The sequence below is a fragment of the Salvelinus fontinalis genome, chromosome 36 (genome assembly GCF_029448725.1).
Source record: "Salvelinus fontinalis isolate EN_2023a chromosome 36, ASM2944872v1, whole genome shotgun sequence".
Lineage (NCBI taxonomy): Eukaryota > Metazoa > Chordata > Actinopteri > Salmoniformes > Salmonidae > Salvelinus > Salvelinus fontinalis.
Window position 1 is genome coordinate 14958324 of NC_074700.1, and position 15346 is coordinate 14973669.

General features: G+C 40.9%; 1 protein-coding gene across 1 annotated transcript in view; it reads left to right on the forward strand.

The window, feature by feature from the left end:
• Window positions 1-15346, forward strand: part of LOC129835257 (phospholipid-transporting ATPase ABCA1-like) — a 245041-nt gene that overhangs the window by 20819 nt on the left and 208876 nt on the right. The window contains exons 3-7 of the mRNA XM_055900807.1: window positions 6533-6626; window positions 7522-7663; window positions 7906-8033; window positions 9750-9877; window positions 10946-11143. Coding sequence (XP_055756782.1) covers window positions 6533-6626; window positions 7522-7663; window positions 7906-8033; window positions 9750-9877; window positions 10946-11143 — 690 coding nt within the window. The remainder of the gene's footprint in view (window positions 1-6532; window positions 6627-7521; window positions 7664-7905; window positions 8034-9749; window positions 9878-10945; window positions 11144-15346) is intronic.

Sequence of the window (15346 nt, forward strand, 5' to 3'; positions counted from 1 at the left end):
AGATTTCCTAGCTCCGCGTTATCAGTTGTTTTGAGCATGGCAGAAATGATGTTGGATTTACAGCAAGGCCAATGTTGAATGTTTATCATTTTAAGCTTGGAAAAGAGACCCTTAAACCCAGAACTGGGACCACACAACCACTCCGCTGAATAGCAGGCTAGCAGGCTAATGCTTGCAGCTTGCAGTTACCCGCTGATTCCTTCCAAACTACACTTTTTTTTTTTTTTACATTGTATTAAAACTGATATGTGACACGTATTACTGGCAAAATAAAAAAACATTTAGCAAAAAATGTGGGGCTCAAAACAAGTGGGGTTCTGTTTTGAATTGGAACATGTTAGGGGAAAGAAACATGGGATATTGACTTGTCGAAACTGGATGGGTGTTAACAAGGAGAAAGGGTATTTTAGAGGTTAATGGCCAATTCAATTAATCACTGACCAAGCATTTTAGTTTTTTTTATAAAAGGCATGAAACTGATTTTATGGTTCAACATTTCACATAATTTCATAGGGAGAGATTATCCATTCACAAAGACCACCGTGTCCAATGGCTAATGCCTAGAGAGCCCTGTATTGAGAGAGCCCCCATGATCCTTCTCTTCTCGCTCTTTCCTCTGGTACTCTGGAATACATTATAATAAATCCCATTCTCAGTGGTACCACAATTTCCCTGACACATGGAAGGCTGATGAAAATGGAAGATATGTGAAATGACCCAAGACATCCCTCAACAACTGGGGGTTTCGTATTGATAATGTGCTTTGACTTTTGGATACATACAGTATAATATTGTGGAGCAAGAAATAGCTGAGTGATTATGTACTGTATCAACCAAATCCACTTGGTGTGGCTCATTTATGATGAATTGTGGATCACTGGAGAAGCTACAACACTGAGTAACAACAAACGAAACACCTATATACAGTAACATGTGGTTTGACAACTTGTACAACTACTGTATTGGCAGAGGAGCAGTGGTGGAAAAAGTACCCAACTGTCAAACTTGAGTAAAAGTAAAGATACCTTCATAGAAAATGACTCAAGCAAAGGTCAGTCACCCAGTAAAATACTACTTGTCTAAAATGATTTGGTTTAAAATATACTTAACTATCAAAAGTAAAAGTTTTAATCATTTAGAATTCCTTATATTAACCAAATCAGATGGCACCATTTTCTTGTTATCTTTAAATTTACCGAGAGCCAGGGGCACACTCCAACATTTCGACATAATTTACAAACGAAGCATGCAAGTTTAGTGAGTCCGCCAGATCAGAGGCAATATAGATGACCAGGGATGTTCTGTTTATAAGTGTGTGAATTTGACTGCTTAGCAGGACAGAAAAATCTATCGAGCACTTTTGGATGTCAAGGAAAATGTATGGAGTAAGAAATACATTATTTCCTATATGAATTTAGTGAAGTAAAAGTAAAATTTGTCAAAAATATAAATAGTAAAGTACAGAGACCCCAAAAAACGACTTAAGTGGTACTTTAAAGTATATTTACTTAAGTACTTTACACCACTGCAGACGACCGTCTCACAATGCCATTATGTATGGCATAATAATGAAATGACACATGCCATAGAGACTCCATAAGTTGTTCACTTTTGAGAGGATTGACAACAATAGACCTGTCAGTAGAAGAGCAGTAGTGGTTTTTAAGGTTATGGACTCTTGCGAGAGCTGCATTGTGATCCAGTCTAGCGCTGCCTCTGATTTCTCTAAGCAGCTAGGTCACTCCATTAGAGATGATGGGGGAGATGAACACGCCGCTAGACAAGGTCGGAGGAGGGAGAGAGAGAAGGTGCCCAGGGATGCGTAAAAGCCTAAATGAGGAAGGGAGGTGAAGAGTTGAGGCGAGATGTAGCATCGTAATATCTTTCTCCCTAGTTGGATCCCTGCGAAGCCTGTAGACAGCTCCCGCTGTTCGAGCACTTTGACTGTTGTTCTGAATTTCCCTCTCAAAGTGAACTCTAGTCAAGAGGGGAACGCAGGTACTCCTACCTTGCCCCTTAGCTACACAAGTTGCCATGGCAGGAGTATTTCCAGGCTGCATATAGGAGTTGGTTCAACATTAGCAAGTTCGCCGACTACACTCTTAGGAAAAAAAGGAGTTATCTAGAATCTGAAAACCCCTTTTTGGTTCCAGGTAGAACCCTTTTGGGTTCCATGAGGACCCTTTCCACAAAATATCTACATGGAACCCAAAAGGGTTCTACATGGAACCAAAAAAGGTTGTCCCTGGAACCAAAAAGGGTTATCCTATGGGGACAACCAAAGAACCCTTTTAGAACCCTTTTTTTTAAGAGTGTGTGGCTAGTTGTTGCATTTAAGTGAGATAGCATAGGGCAAGAGTACCATTGAAATTCTGATTAGCTAGGAGGGGTGAAAAGCCTCCCATCTCCCATGCCACGGTGAAATTGTACTCACAGTGTTCCTAGCCATCTCTGCAAAGGGCAAATGAAGATATAGACTAAGAGAAAAACTAAAAGAGAACACATCAAGCCTGCATTTGGTCCATCGTTTTTTCTCTCCATTCTTCATTCCCCGGGGTTATTTGGAATAAAAGGCTGAGATCTTTGATGTGGTAAGAAGGGATACGGGCGGGTGGTGAAGTGGACATATTAACGAAGGGAAGGGACCCATGGGTCCAGACACTCAGGTTTAGGTTCCATTTATAGCAGAATGGGCAGTGCCTGTGTCCCAAATGATCGCCTATTGCCTATATAGTGCACTACTTTTTATCAGAGCCTTATTGGGCAGCCCAAAATAGGGAATATGGTGCCATTTGGGATGCAGACAGCATATGAGGAGATGAGGTGAGTTAGCTTTGGCCGGGCAGAGGAGTGGAGGATTCAGTGAAGCTTGCAGTCTCATCCTCTGTAAAAGCTCAAAGGTATAGGGATGTAGAAGCCGACCGACCTGACTGCAATGACTATACTTTGACACACACACACACACAGGCGCCGATACGCATACACACACACGCTCCAGTGAACTCTCATTCACGTCACTGAACCATACCCAATGATTTGAAAAAAGCACATTTGTACATAACAGGTGATTTTGCAGAGGTGATGCAATTTACTGAAACATCTGACGGCTCTGTGAGAGAGCTGCATTTTTGGTAATCATAGATGGGTTGCTATAGTTTTTGTTTCAAATTCCCTGGAATCATCAGGACCTTTACAGTTTTTCTCAATTGCGTGAAAGCTTTGTTAAATCAATGCTGTTGATTGTCAAAATGGTGTTCTCAAGACACGCAACTCTGTGGCCTTCTGTAAAACAGTAAATGCATTTTCAAAATGAAGTTTCCTTCTCAAAACGTAAATACATTCATCAAAACGATAGTATACGTCACAATTGCTAAGACATTCCTCAAAAGAACACGACTGCCTGCATAAAGGTTAACACAAACAGGCAAAACGTCAGGATAGAGTGGAGTCGCAGTTCAGTGGCTCAGACACGAGACGTATGTGGCAGGGACTACAGACAATCATGGACTACAAAGGGAAAACTAGCCACGTCGTGAACACCGACGTCTTGCTCCTGAACACCGACGTCTTGCTCCTGAACACCGACGTCTTGCTCCTGAACACCGACGTCTTGCTCCTGAACACCGACGTCTTGCTCCTGAACACCGACGTCTTGCTCCTGAACACCGACGTCTTGCTCCTGAACACTGACGTCTTGCTCCTGAACACTGACGTCTTGCTCCTGAACACCGATGTCTTGCTCCTGAACACCGATGTCTTGCTCCTGAACACCGACGTCTTGCTCCTGAACACCGACGTTTTGCTCCTGAACACCGACGTCTTGCTCCTGAACACCGACGTCTTGCTCCTGAACACCGACGTCTTGCTCCTGAACACCGACGTCTTGCTCCTGAACACCGACGTCTTGCTCCTGAACACTGACGTCTTGCTCCTGAACACCGACATCTTGCTCCTGAACACCGATGTCTTGCTCCTGAACACCGATGTCTTGCTCCTGAACACCGATGTCTTGCTCCTGAACACCGATGTCTTGCTCCTGAACACCGATGTCTTGCTCCTGAACACCGACGTCTTGCTCTTGAACTCCAACGTCTTGCTCCTGAACACCGACGTCTTGCTCCTGAACACCGGCGTCTTGCTCCTGAACACCGGCGTCTTGCTCCCGAACACCGGCGTCTTGCTCCCGAACACCGGCGTCTTGCTCCCAGACCAGCTAACACCTTCGCCCGCTTTAAGAATAACACAGTGCCACCGATGCAGTCCGCTCCCAAGGACTGTGGGCTCTCGTTTTCCGTGGCCAACGTGAGTAAGACATTTAAGTGTGTTAACCCTCACAAGGCTACCAGAACAGACGGCATCCCTAGCCGCGTCCTCAGCATGCACAGACCAGCTGGCTGGAGTGTTTTTATGGACATATTCAATCTCTCCCTATCCCAGTCTGCTGTCCCCACTTGCTTCAAGATGTCTACCATTGTTCCTGTACCCAAGAAAGCAAAGATAACTGAAAGAAATGACAATCGCCCCGTAGCACTCACATCTGTCAACATGCTTTGAGAGGCTAGTTAAGGATCATATCACCTCCACCTTACCTGACACCCTAGACCAACTTCAATAACTAAATAAGAATGCTGTTCATTGACTATAACTCAGCCTTCAACACTCCAAACTCATCATTAAGCTCGGGTGGTGAAGGCAGGAAACAACACCTCCACTTCGCTGATGCTCAACACAGGGGACCCACAAGGGTGCGGGCTCAGCCCCCTCCTGTACTCCCTGTTCACCCATGACTGAATGAGCTGATCATGGACTTCAGGAAACAGCAGAGGGAGTACGCCCCTATCCACATTGACGGGACCGCAGTGGAGAAGGTGGAACGCTTCAAGTTCCTCGGCGTACACATCTCTGACAACCTGAAATGGTCCACCCACACAGACCGGCTACCACCCGGTTACTCAACCCTGCACCTTAGAGGCTGCTACCCTATATACATAGACATGGAATCTCTGGTCACTTTAATAATGGAAGTCTAGTCACTGTAATAATTTTTACATACTGGTTTACTCATCTCATATGTATATACTGCAATCTATTCTACAGTATTTTAGTCAATGCCACTCCGACATTGCTCGTCCTAATATTTATGTGTTTCTAAATTCCATTCCTTTACTTTTAGATTTTTGTATATTGTTGTGAATTGTTAGATACTACTGCCCTGTTGGAGCTAGGAACATAACCACTTCGCTACACCCACAATAACATCTGTCAGTGATTTCAATCGATTTGATCTTGAGTTAAATCTGACAAAATAAAGTTATTCTGTAATTAAAAAAATCAAATTGTTTTCTTTAAAGTCCCTAAATCATGATGATCAAAATTTGTAACACAACTATCAAAAGGTGCAGAATTATGCAAAATTACTCTTTATGTACAGTACCAGTCAAAAGTTTGGACCCACCTACTCATATTTGAGATTCTTCAAAGTAGCCACCCTTCGCCTTGATGACAGCTTTGCACACTCTTGGCATTCTCTCAACCAGCTTCATGAGATAGTCACCTGGAATGCATTTCAATTAACAGGTGTGCCTTGTTAAAAGTTAATTTGTGGAATTTTATTCCACTGTCATTCATTAGTGTCATCACAATCCAAGTCCATGTATTCAAAACTGTACATAGGCTTGGACGTTCCGACGGCAAGCAGAAACACACTCCCCAGTAGAAATAAGGAAAGGTGAATACAGTGGAGGAACCACAACTGATATGAATGTATAGGCCACAATCCACACCAAAGCAAAGCTCTATAATGGAAAGTCACAGTGTTGGAGATGATAACTTAGGAGTAACTCCACTTTATTTTCTTACCATCTCTTCAGATCTTTCCCTATATTGTACCTGGTGTTCTACTGTTAAAGACATATACAAGTTTGTGTAATAGTACTTACTGATAGCTGGAAATAGAGAACACATTTGCAACCTTTTCTCTTCTGATGAAAACTACCTGTTGATATTCTGTGAACAGAACACTTTACAGTGAATGTTGTATTCATTGATGACAATTGTATTTATGGTTTTGCAAAAGTGGGTCTAAAATATGCAATTGATGTACAAAGGCAAGAAAATGATCAGCCATTCTGCGAATGTATTTAAGCATTTCATCATTGTTGGTTTGCTATAGTTATGTTTACCCACGGTTTCAAAAAAATGCTGGTACGCGATTTTTTAAAATTGTGGACAGTAAATGTCATAACATAACACGCATGGCATGTTATTCATATTAGATTATATGGCATTTGTTGCAGAAGTCTATGCATTTGGCATGCCGATTTGAATATACAAGGTATTTTATTGTGACGACAAACAATGTGACCCCAACTCCACTTCAGCAACAAGTGTCGAACCCTACCATTTAGGGCTAGAACACCGGCATTAGCAACACAAACACAGAGACTAGAATGGGATTCATGAGGTAATATACTGTCATATGATATAATATGATTTAACATGAGGTAATCTGTCTACTTCATCTTCAATTCAGGTGCGTCTGGTGGTGGAGTTGTTGTGGCCTCTCTTTCTGTTCTTCATCCTGGTCTGGGTGAGATCAACCACCCAACCCATTTACCAGGGCGAATGTAAGTAGAATGGTCCCAGTTTAAGCAAACTGCATTATGTATTTGCAATTTAAATAGATGCTTCACAAATAAACTATAGGCTCATAAATCATATGACAAATGTGACACTATATCAATTCCCCCTAAATGAAATCTATTGCACTACAATTACAATGTTTCTTATCGTGAAATGCAAGCGTGTCCCTTCCTTTCTCCAATTTCTGCTGTAACTTTGTCACCTGATAAAAGTAGTAATGTCACCGTGGCCCAGCAATTGTCATACCTACGACTATGACACACTGTTCAGTATCACTCTTCCTACAAACTCTCATTAGTATAATGTACATTTTCGGACACCCCTACTCCCTTTGACATAAAGTATGAGTAGGAAGTAGGGACATTTGGTCATGTGGAGAATGTGTGTCCTAAAAGGTACACCATACTTGTTGTGAGTTCACCTGACATGTCAAATCCAAGGGTAATGGCTAGATGGGCTTACGTCAAAGTGCAGCTTATGTCAAAGTGACATCAAAATATACATATTTGAGTTGAGTCTGGGATCATTTTTGCATTTTAGATAAGCCTAACCCTTCTCCTAACCTGTTACGTTAATTCTCCTAACTTGCTGCGAAAGTTCTCCTAACCGGCTACGAAAAGTCACTTCTGACCCAAGCTATATTCCATCTAGTCAAAACCCTATTAAAGTGGATGAGGGAGTACGCAAGATGGCCGCCGAATCAGCTGACACTGACACACAAGTCAGCTGACACAGAACATGAACACACACACTAAGCAATTCCCTAATTGAAGCCATCATCTGAGGACACTGCAGAAAGCTGCAGAAAGATGGTGGAGGATGAAGACTTTTAGGTGCTCATGTATGGAAGGAAATGACAGCTTATTTTTTGGATTCAAGGTCATTATCCAAATAAAGCCATGCCTTCTGCCGGGGTGCTGCCTTGGCTTCAAGGCATGATATGTAACATAGACAACCCATGTGTAAACCATTCCACGCCAGGAGAAGCACCGGGACAAGTCAACAACTTCAACAATTCCATGTATGTAGAAGGGCAACCTTTTTCAAGCCATTTACCTACAGTGACAATTTCCAAATTTACTGTAAATGATCCTAGTTTGAGTTAATTATTTCACCTTGATAATGGCAGGTTTTGGTAGTCAGTTAGCCATTGATGTTCCTTCAGAAAGTGAGTTACATCACATTTTAAGTAGGCCTATTAGCTATCTTTCATTTAGCCATGCATTGTCTAAGACTTTTTAAATTCTTCCTCTGTCCAACCAGAATTGCTGGGATGTTGATCGAGTTAGAGTCACTTCTGGCGAACAGATCCATCATAACCAAGATCCAGACGCTTTCCGATGATGTGGACCAGTGGGTTTTGATTCTACAGACATCAAACCATGAAAAAGGTACAGAGTTTGAACCGTTTTCAAATTGTTCATACAGTTTTTTTTAGGGCACTAGAAAATCATGAGCCCATTGCATTGATGATCTACTTTAGCACACCAACCCAACTGATCCTGTACTCACTGTTCAATACACTGAGGACCATATTAATGAACTAAGTTCTAAGCCAAACCTTGAATATCTCATGAATAATAAAGCTTTTACAGCCACTGACTAATGGCTCAGCAGTAATTGGAACAGTATAATACTTTACCAGACTGACAATCACTTTGCCATAGATTTGACCACGGTCCTTTATCAACTAGAGTAGTCCATTCACGAGGGTGACAGTTTGGAGGATTTGTTATTCTCTGAGATCACTCGAAAAACAATGACAACTGATTATTTATGATCTAATTTGCCGTGTGGAGTGGCAGATCGTTTATCTTCATAAGTTGCTACTTTGCATTAGGCTCATTTAGCCTGATGATATTCAGATTTTCACAAGGCACCTAATTTGCAAATAGGCAAAAGTGGGCCCAGCCATTGTTGAGGCTCACACAAACATCGCACCCAAAACCGTATTTGCATTTTGGGGTCACAGGCTTGTAATATACAAGATTAAATCCATCAGAGATCTAAGGCACGGCTTAATTAATGGGATATGCTGTCTGAGGCGACATGGCGAAAGGTCATATAGCACAAGGGAGAGGCAGAGGGATATCAAAGGGATATAAATGGCAAAGGTGATTGTGTTGTGCTTCTCACCGGAGATGTTTAAAAGTGTTGGGGTGGGGACTCCAATCTCGCCCGGTAACCAAGTTCAGACAGAGCCCAGAGGATGTTTTTGTTTCGACCTGTACAAGTGTCATGTTGTCCTACCTTATTGATGGTGTTGAAAATGATCATGACAGAGGTAGTAGCAGTTTCAGTAAGAGTATAATGACAGGATAAGTATCTCTACCTTGAATTCCTATCAGCATGAATGAAACGTCATAGGTACATACTATCATTTATTTTCTACCATATTACAATGCCATGTATGTGGCTTAAGTCAAAATGTTCTCTGCATATTCTCCAATATTGCTACTCATGAGTTTGTTTCAAAAGCAGATTTCTTGAGAATACTCAATGAACCATGTAGCCTAAGAGATAAACATTGTGGAGTGAAGTAGTAATGGGCTGTCTTTGGCTTGTGATCTGCACCCAGAAATTCTCACCAGTCTAAGCGGGGAGGATTACATTAAACAGTCGATTGGTTTTGATGTTGTCATTTCGACCAAGACTATCAGTGGGCATCTAATCAGTACAAAATGACTGCTTAACTGACTGATGCATGTTTAGCAACGATGTGCCAGCTCCCACTAAAACAATTCCACTGTCGACCCTCCCTCGCTCTTATCCACATTTTATTGCAACATTCACCTGTGGAATGCAATACTCTGATTACGACCAAATGCCTCCCAAAGTGATGTTAAACAAAAAATACAAAGCAAAGCAGTTTGGGAAATGCTACACTTAAATATATCAGTTGGATGCTGTCAATATCAAATGAGTAAGGAACATCACATTTTCCAAACCCATCTTTGATGTTCGCCACCCCTATGGAGTATACTGTTTTACATGCCGTCTATCAAAACAAACTGATACAGCTCCCTCAAAAATAGTTTTCTTCCCAGATCCATTCTAATTCTGCCCGAGTGAAAGCACACTACTTGTTCTCACTCTTCATGTTTAAGGTCAGCCCATTCCTCTGAGAAGTATCCTGAATGACAATGAAATGTTCACCACATATCTGAGGGGAAACTTGTCCATGCCATCGACGGTAGCCGACAGTCTGATTACCTCAAATATTCGCCTGAATGAGGTGAGTCACCATAATTTTTTTCACAGCATTGTACTGCAGTGGTCTGGAAACAACAAGATGTAACGTTTTGGATGACCTGAACACATGCACATAGAAATATGCATTATAGATCTGTCATTCTCATTGAAAGCAAGTCTAATAAACCGTAGATATGTTCTATGTGCACTATTTCTATGCTTCCTGTTCTTAAGGTTTGTTTTTGTGTCTTTTGCTTTCGATTTTGTACACCGTCTTCAAACAACAGAAAATACAATATTTGTGGTTATGGAAAATATATTTTACAACTGTTTAGATGGTACAATAAACTGAAATTAGGTGAACTATTAGAATTTTAGCAACCAGGAAATGCCAGAGGGATTTCTGCATAGTGCATCTTTAACATACACAATGCAAATCTCCAATCCAAAATGAATCTTCTGCTTTTCTGTCAACCCCCTCTCCCACATAAGACACAACCTTCTGGCTTCAGGTCTGCCTCGCCAACCTCTAGGCTACCTACCTACCCATATGATTGAAAATAATGCATTGCAAGGACATCATTTCTTGACTGTTCTAATCGATTCAGGAGAGACATAGCGTATGACTTTGCAGAGAATTTACAGTAAGAAGTCAATGTTTCTCAATCGATTCTTAGGGGTGCACATCTTTGTTATAGCCCAGCATTAACACACTTGGTTCAACTAATCAATCAATCCCCAAGCTCTTGAATAATGAAATTAGATGTAATAGCGCTGACCTAAATCACAAATGTCACACATGGGGTACACAGGAATTGATTGAGAAACACTGCTCTACCTGGCACGTTTGTGTTCGGGTGAAATGCAGCTGTTGTAGCGATAAGTATGATCTGTGAGTGGCCCCTTCAGATGTTCCACATCGATACCTTGCCATGTTCCAACTGATGTCAGCCGAGGAGGAGGAGGATCATTATTTGTGCCAGGCCATACGCTCCTCAGTGACAAGGGTGCTTGTGTGTTTAAAGTACACAAATAAAACTCCAGGTAGAAAACTGAATCAGATGGGTTCCTATTTTACTTCTACCACTTCTGACGCTCATCCTTTCACCAGATGATGGGCATTTCAAGGCAAGACGATCTGAGGATCACCCTTTGCAATGGAACAGCTCTTGATAGATACGTGGAATTCACCAGCGCCTTTGACAAGGAGGCCTTTCAGAAAGTCAGCTGCTCCCTCACAGCACAGCAGTTGAGACAAACCAGAGACGTTTTCCTACAAAACCTGGATACAAGGAAGATGCTCACCAATGTAAGTCAAATCGAATTAGGTCTACCACTCAATTATGTAAATGTAACCTGATTGTACTGTTTACTTCATTGTGACATAAATATGTTCTTATGTATTTTACTTGCTTCTTAATGGACCTTTTCGATCTGTGGCTCTTAATTGTTTGAAATCTATGTTAGCTACTGCAAAATAGCTCTTTCTTTATGTCATCCAACAAATACAAACGCCTAGAGTTTGCTAAACAGTATGGGGGATTAGTACCGTATGGTCAGATGACATGAACACCAGTGGTGGGTTTGGCATCGGAAAGAGGAATCAAATGCAGAAAAGAACCCCATACATACTGTAAAATATGGTGGTGGATCTTTAATGTTATTTGGTTCTTTTGCTTCCGCTGATCCTGTGGCCAGTATTTTGCCCAGTACCAGGACTTTTTAACCTAAATCCTGGTTGCCTCTGCCAGGAGGCTGAAACTTGGTTACAAGTGGATATTATAGCAAGACAATAACCCCAAGCACATCAAAATCCACAGAGAACAACATTTTGCAATGGCCATATCGGTCTCTGGACTTGAACCTAATGGTTTTCAATGGAAGAAGGCATCCCATAAGCGCAGATGAAGGATATCAAGGATCTGGAAAGATTATATATGTAGGATTGGTCTAAGAATGGTCTAAGATCCCAACGTGTTCTTCAATCTCATAAAACATTTTAGAAAAATGCTTAGTGCCATTATCCTCGTAAGGTGAGATATTGACAGGTATTGACAAGATTGTTGCCAATAATTTCGACCGCTATCTTTTTGAGAGAAAAAAATATTACTTGTTTAACAAAATCTATTTGGTTTTAATTGTATTCGTTTTAAATAATATAGTAGTAAAACAAATAATGTGCATACTTTATAACTCAGTATGTGTATTATTTATTTCACTCTTTTTTTCCAATGGTGCCAATAATGATGGACCTGACAGCACTATACATCTATAGATTTTGCCATGAGTGTGTGGAGTTGGCAACCATTTGGGTTTATATTCTAGATTACACTCTCCGGAGTACTTTCCTTACTGAATCTTGTGTCTTGTACCTCATTGACTCCAATCCATGAGTTCACTTTTTCAATGTTGCACCAAACAGAGTGTCCTGAGGTCAAAACTGTCAAAGGCACTCACCATTTTAACCTGCTTTGTTTATTGCACTTTTGAAATATGTTAGTGTCTCAAGAATATTAGCTAATAAGCTGGCTAACAGTACGCTTTGACTTGGAGTCTTTTGTTTAGACATGTAGTTAGCTAAACAATGAACCATAATCCCAATCTATAGAGTACTAGCAATACAAACAGATTGTCATAGCTAGCTAAAGCTAGCCAACTAGGTTCAATGTTAGTTAACTAGCTAACATTAGGCTTTAACTAGCAATGCAATTTACTTTCTGAGGTTATTACTACACAGATCATACAAGTAATGTTCTAGCAAGCCAGCCAGCTAAAGTTAGCTAGCTATCTAACGTTACGCTTTAACTTGCAATGACAACAACTTTCAGACAAAATTAGAAACGTAAATATATTATGTTGGCATGATGATATAACGGTCTGGATGGCTGTTGGGGCAAAGTATGTTTGATTAAAACCCAAGGGGAGAGATATTTTTCCGAAGCCTGAGAAGCTGAGCTTTGCGCTTCATTAAAGATGCTTTATGGATGTTCAGTCACTTAACGCAAGAAACCATACAACCCTTTGTTTTTGGCTAACAATATGCTTTTGCTCATGGGCGTGGGGAGTTATATACCTTTGAGTCAAATTAGGTCATCTCTGGACTATATCTGTCCATTTACAGGACCCCTTTTGGCTTAAGAGCACCAGGGGCAAAATGTCTGTACAACCTCTTTAATTGAAGTTTGTTCTCTATGCTCCTCCTCTCTTGGTCTCCACTAACCGTTGTAAAGTAGAAACAATTAGATTTATTTAGCATTGATATTTTCTGGATTTCATTGAAACCTTACTTCCTGTAGAGGCGACAAAAGAGTGCACTTCCCTTCCCAGTTTATCTTTGAGAGAAAATGTATGGGACAGCAAAAGCAATGAATAAGTGATGAGGCAAGAAGTTCATGGAGGGGAAAAAAAGCCATTTGAACAACTTAAGCTTGGAGGCATTTTCAGTCATCGAAGAAAATGCCAGACAAGATATGGCAAAAAAAAGTCATCTGGCCCCCCTGAGCAAAATGGAGGGGGGAAAAAATACCCTTTCACACACTGAGAGCTTGGGGTTGAAGAAAAGTGGTGATAACAAATACATAAAGAAAGGGACTTTAGAAATAAAAAAAATTTAGTCTGGGTTTATCGAGACAGCATTGAGTGGTAGTGGGTGATTTAGTTGTGTTGAGACTTAATATATTTTTTTTAAGGGAACACAGAGCACAATATAGTGAGGTTATAGGGAGCATTGTACAGAAAGTAACCGTGCTATCTTCTTGTCTTACAAGGGTCCAGGTGCCCATTACAGTAGCTTAGAAATATTACTTTTGCAACGTGGATATTTTTGGGAAAACAATGTGGTTGGTAGTGTGTTTTAAACATAGAATAATTTAATTGAATAAAAGTAATTTATCCCCAGTGGGGAAATTGGATTTGTCACCAGCATTGGGCACATAGCAACAGGGACAATACAGACACACAGGACTACATAAGAACACAAAGTCCTGATAATACTGATGGCTGGTGGAACCAGTGCAATATAAAGTGCATTCGGAAAGTATTCAGACCCCTTGACTTTTTACATATTTTGTTACATTAAAACCTTATTCTAAAATTGATTAAATTGTTTCTTTTCCTCATCAATCTACACATAATATTCCATAAAGACAAAGCAAAAAATTTGCGATTACGGCCTTGAGTCTTCCTGGGTATGAAGACTCTCCATGATGATGGTGCCAGCATCATGCTGTTGGGATGTTTTACAATGGCAGGGACTGGGAGACTAGTCAGGATCGAGGGAAAGATGAACGGAGCAAAGTACAGAAAGACCCTTGATAAAACCTGCTCCAGAGTGTTCAGACTGAGGCGAAGGTTCCCCTTCCAACAGGACAACAACCCTAAGCACACAGCCAAGACAACGCAGGAGTGGCTTCGGGACAAGTCTCTGAATGTCCTTGAGTGGCCCTGCCAGAGCCTGACCTTGAACCCAATTGATCTCTGGTGAGACCTGAAAATAGCTGTGCAGCGACGCTCCCCATCCAACCTGACAGAGCTTGAGAGGATCTGCAGAGAAGAATGGGAGAAACTCCCCAAATACAGGTGTGCCAAGCTTGTAGCATCATACCCAAGAAGACTCGAGGCTGTAATCACTGCCAAAAGTGCTTCAACAAAGTACTGAGTAAAGGGTCTGAATACTTATGTAAATGTGATATTTCAGTTTATTTTTTGTCATAAATTTACTCAAATGAGGATTTTTTTTTATTTAATCCATTTTAGAGTAAGGCTGTCCACTTATCAAAATGTGTAAAACGTCAAGGGGTCTAAATACTTTCCGAATGCACTGTATGACGTCAATAGTATCAACAGAATCAACTACACATTCTGAAACATCTTAAGATATCGCCCCCATCACATGGTAAATGTATTGTAGTAACCAGTCATACTGTGTTGTGGAAGTACAGTAAATTACAGAGCTATTACCTAAGGTCAAAGTAACATTAGTTTTTGTCCCAGACTCATTTTCAGTGACAAAGTAGGGTGCTTGGATGTTATGAACTCTGAAACAACAAAAATCTGAGGAGGTTCTTTTGGGGCCATTCCTTCTGAAGTTACAGTATCCATTACAGTTCCCATTACATCTAGTAAGGTCACTGTCTTGGTAACCTTTGTGGTTTCTGAGTCCACAATGAAATGAATGTTCTATTTTTGTAACACCATTCCATGCTCTAGCCTCCCTTGGAAACACAGCTGAGAAATGACAGATCATGCGGAGAATAAAGAGCGAAACGTCATAGAGTTTACCGAATGGCTCTGAGAGATTGCCTTGTGCCATGGGTCTACTTATCAAGCCATTAATACGATACAGCCCAAGACCTCTCTTTCTGCTCATTGACTACTTAGCTGTGATTTCAAGCTGTTTCATCCCAAATTTCCTAAGTGAGATGCCCATGCTTTTCCAATCAGCACTTCTCGGCTTCCTTGTGTATTGCTGCCGATGGTAAAATTGAATCAAAATGAATGTACTGAGAACTCA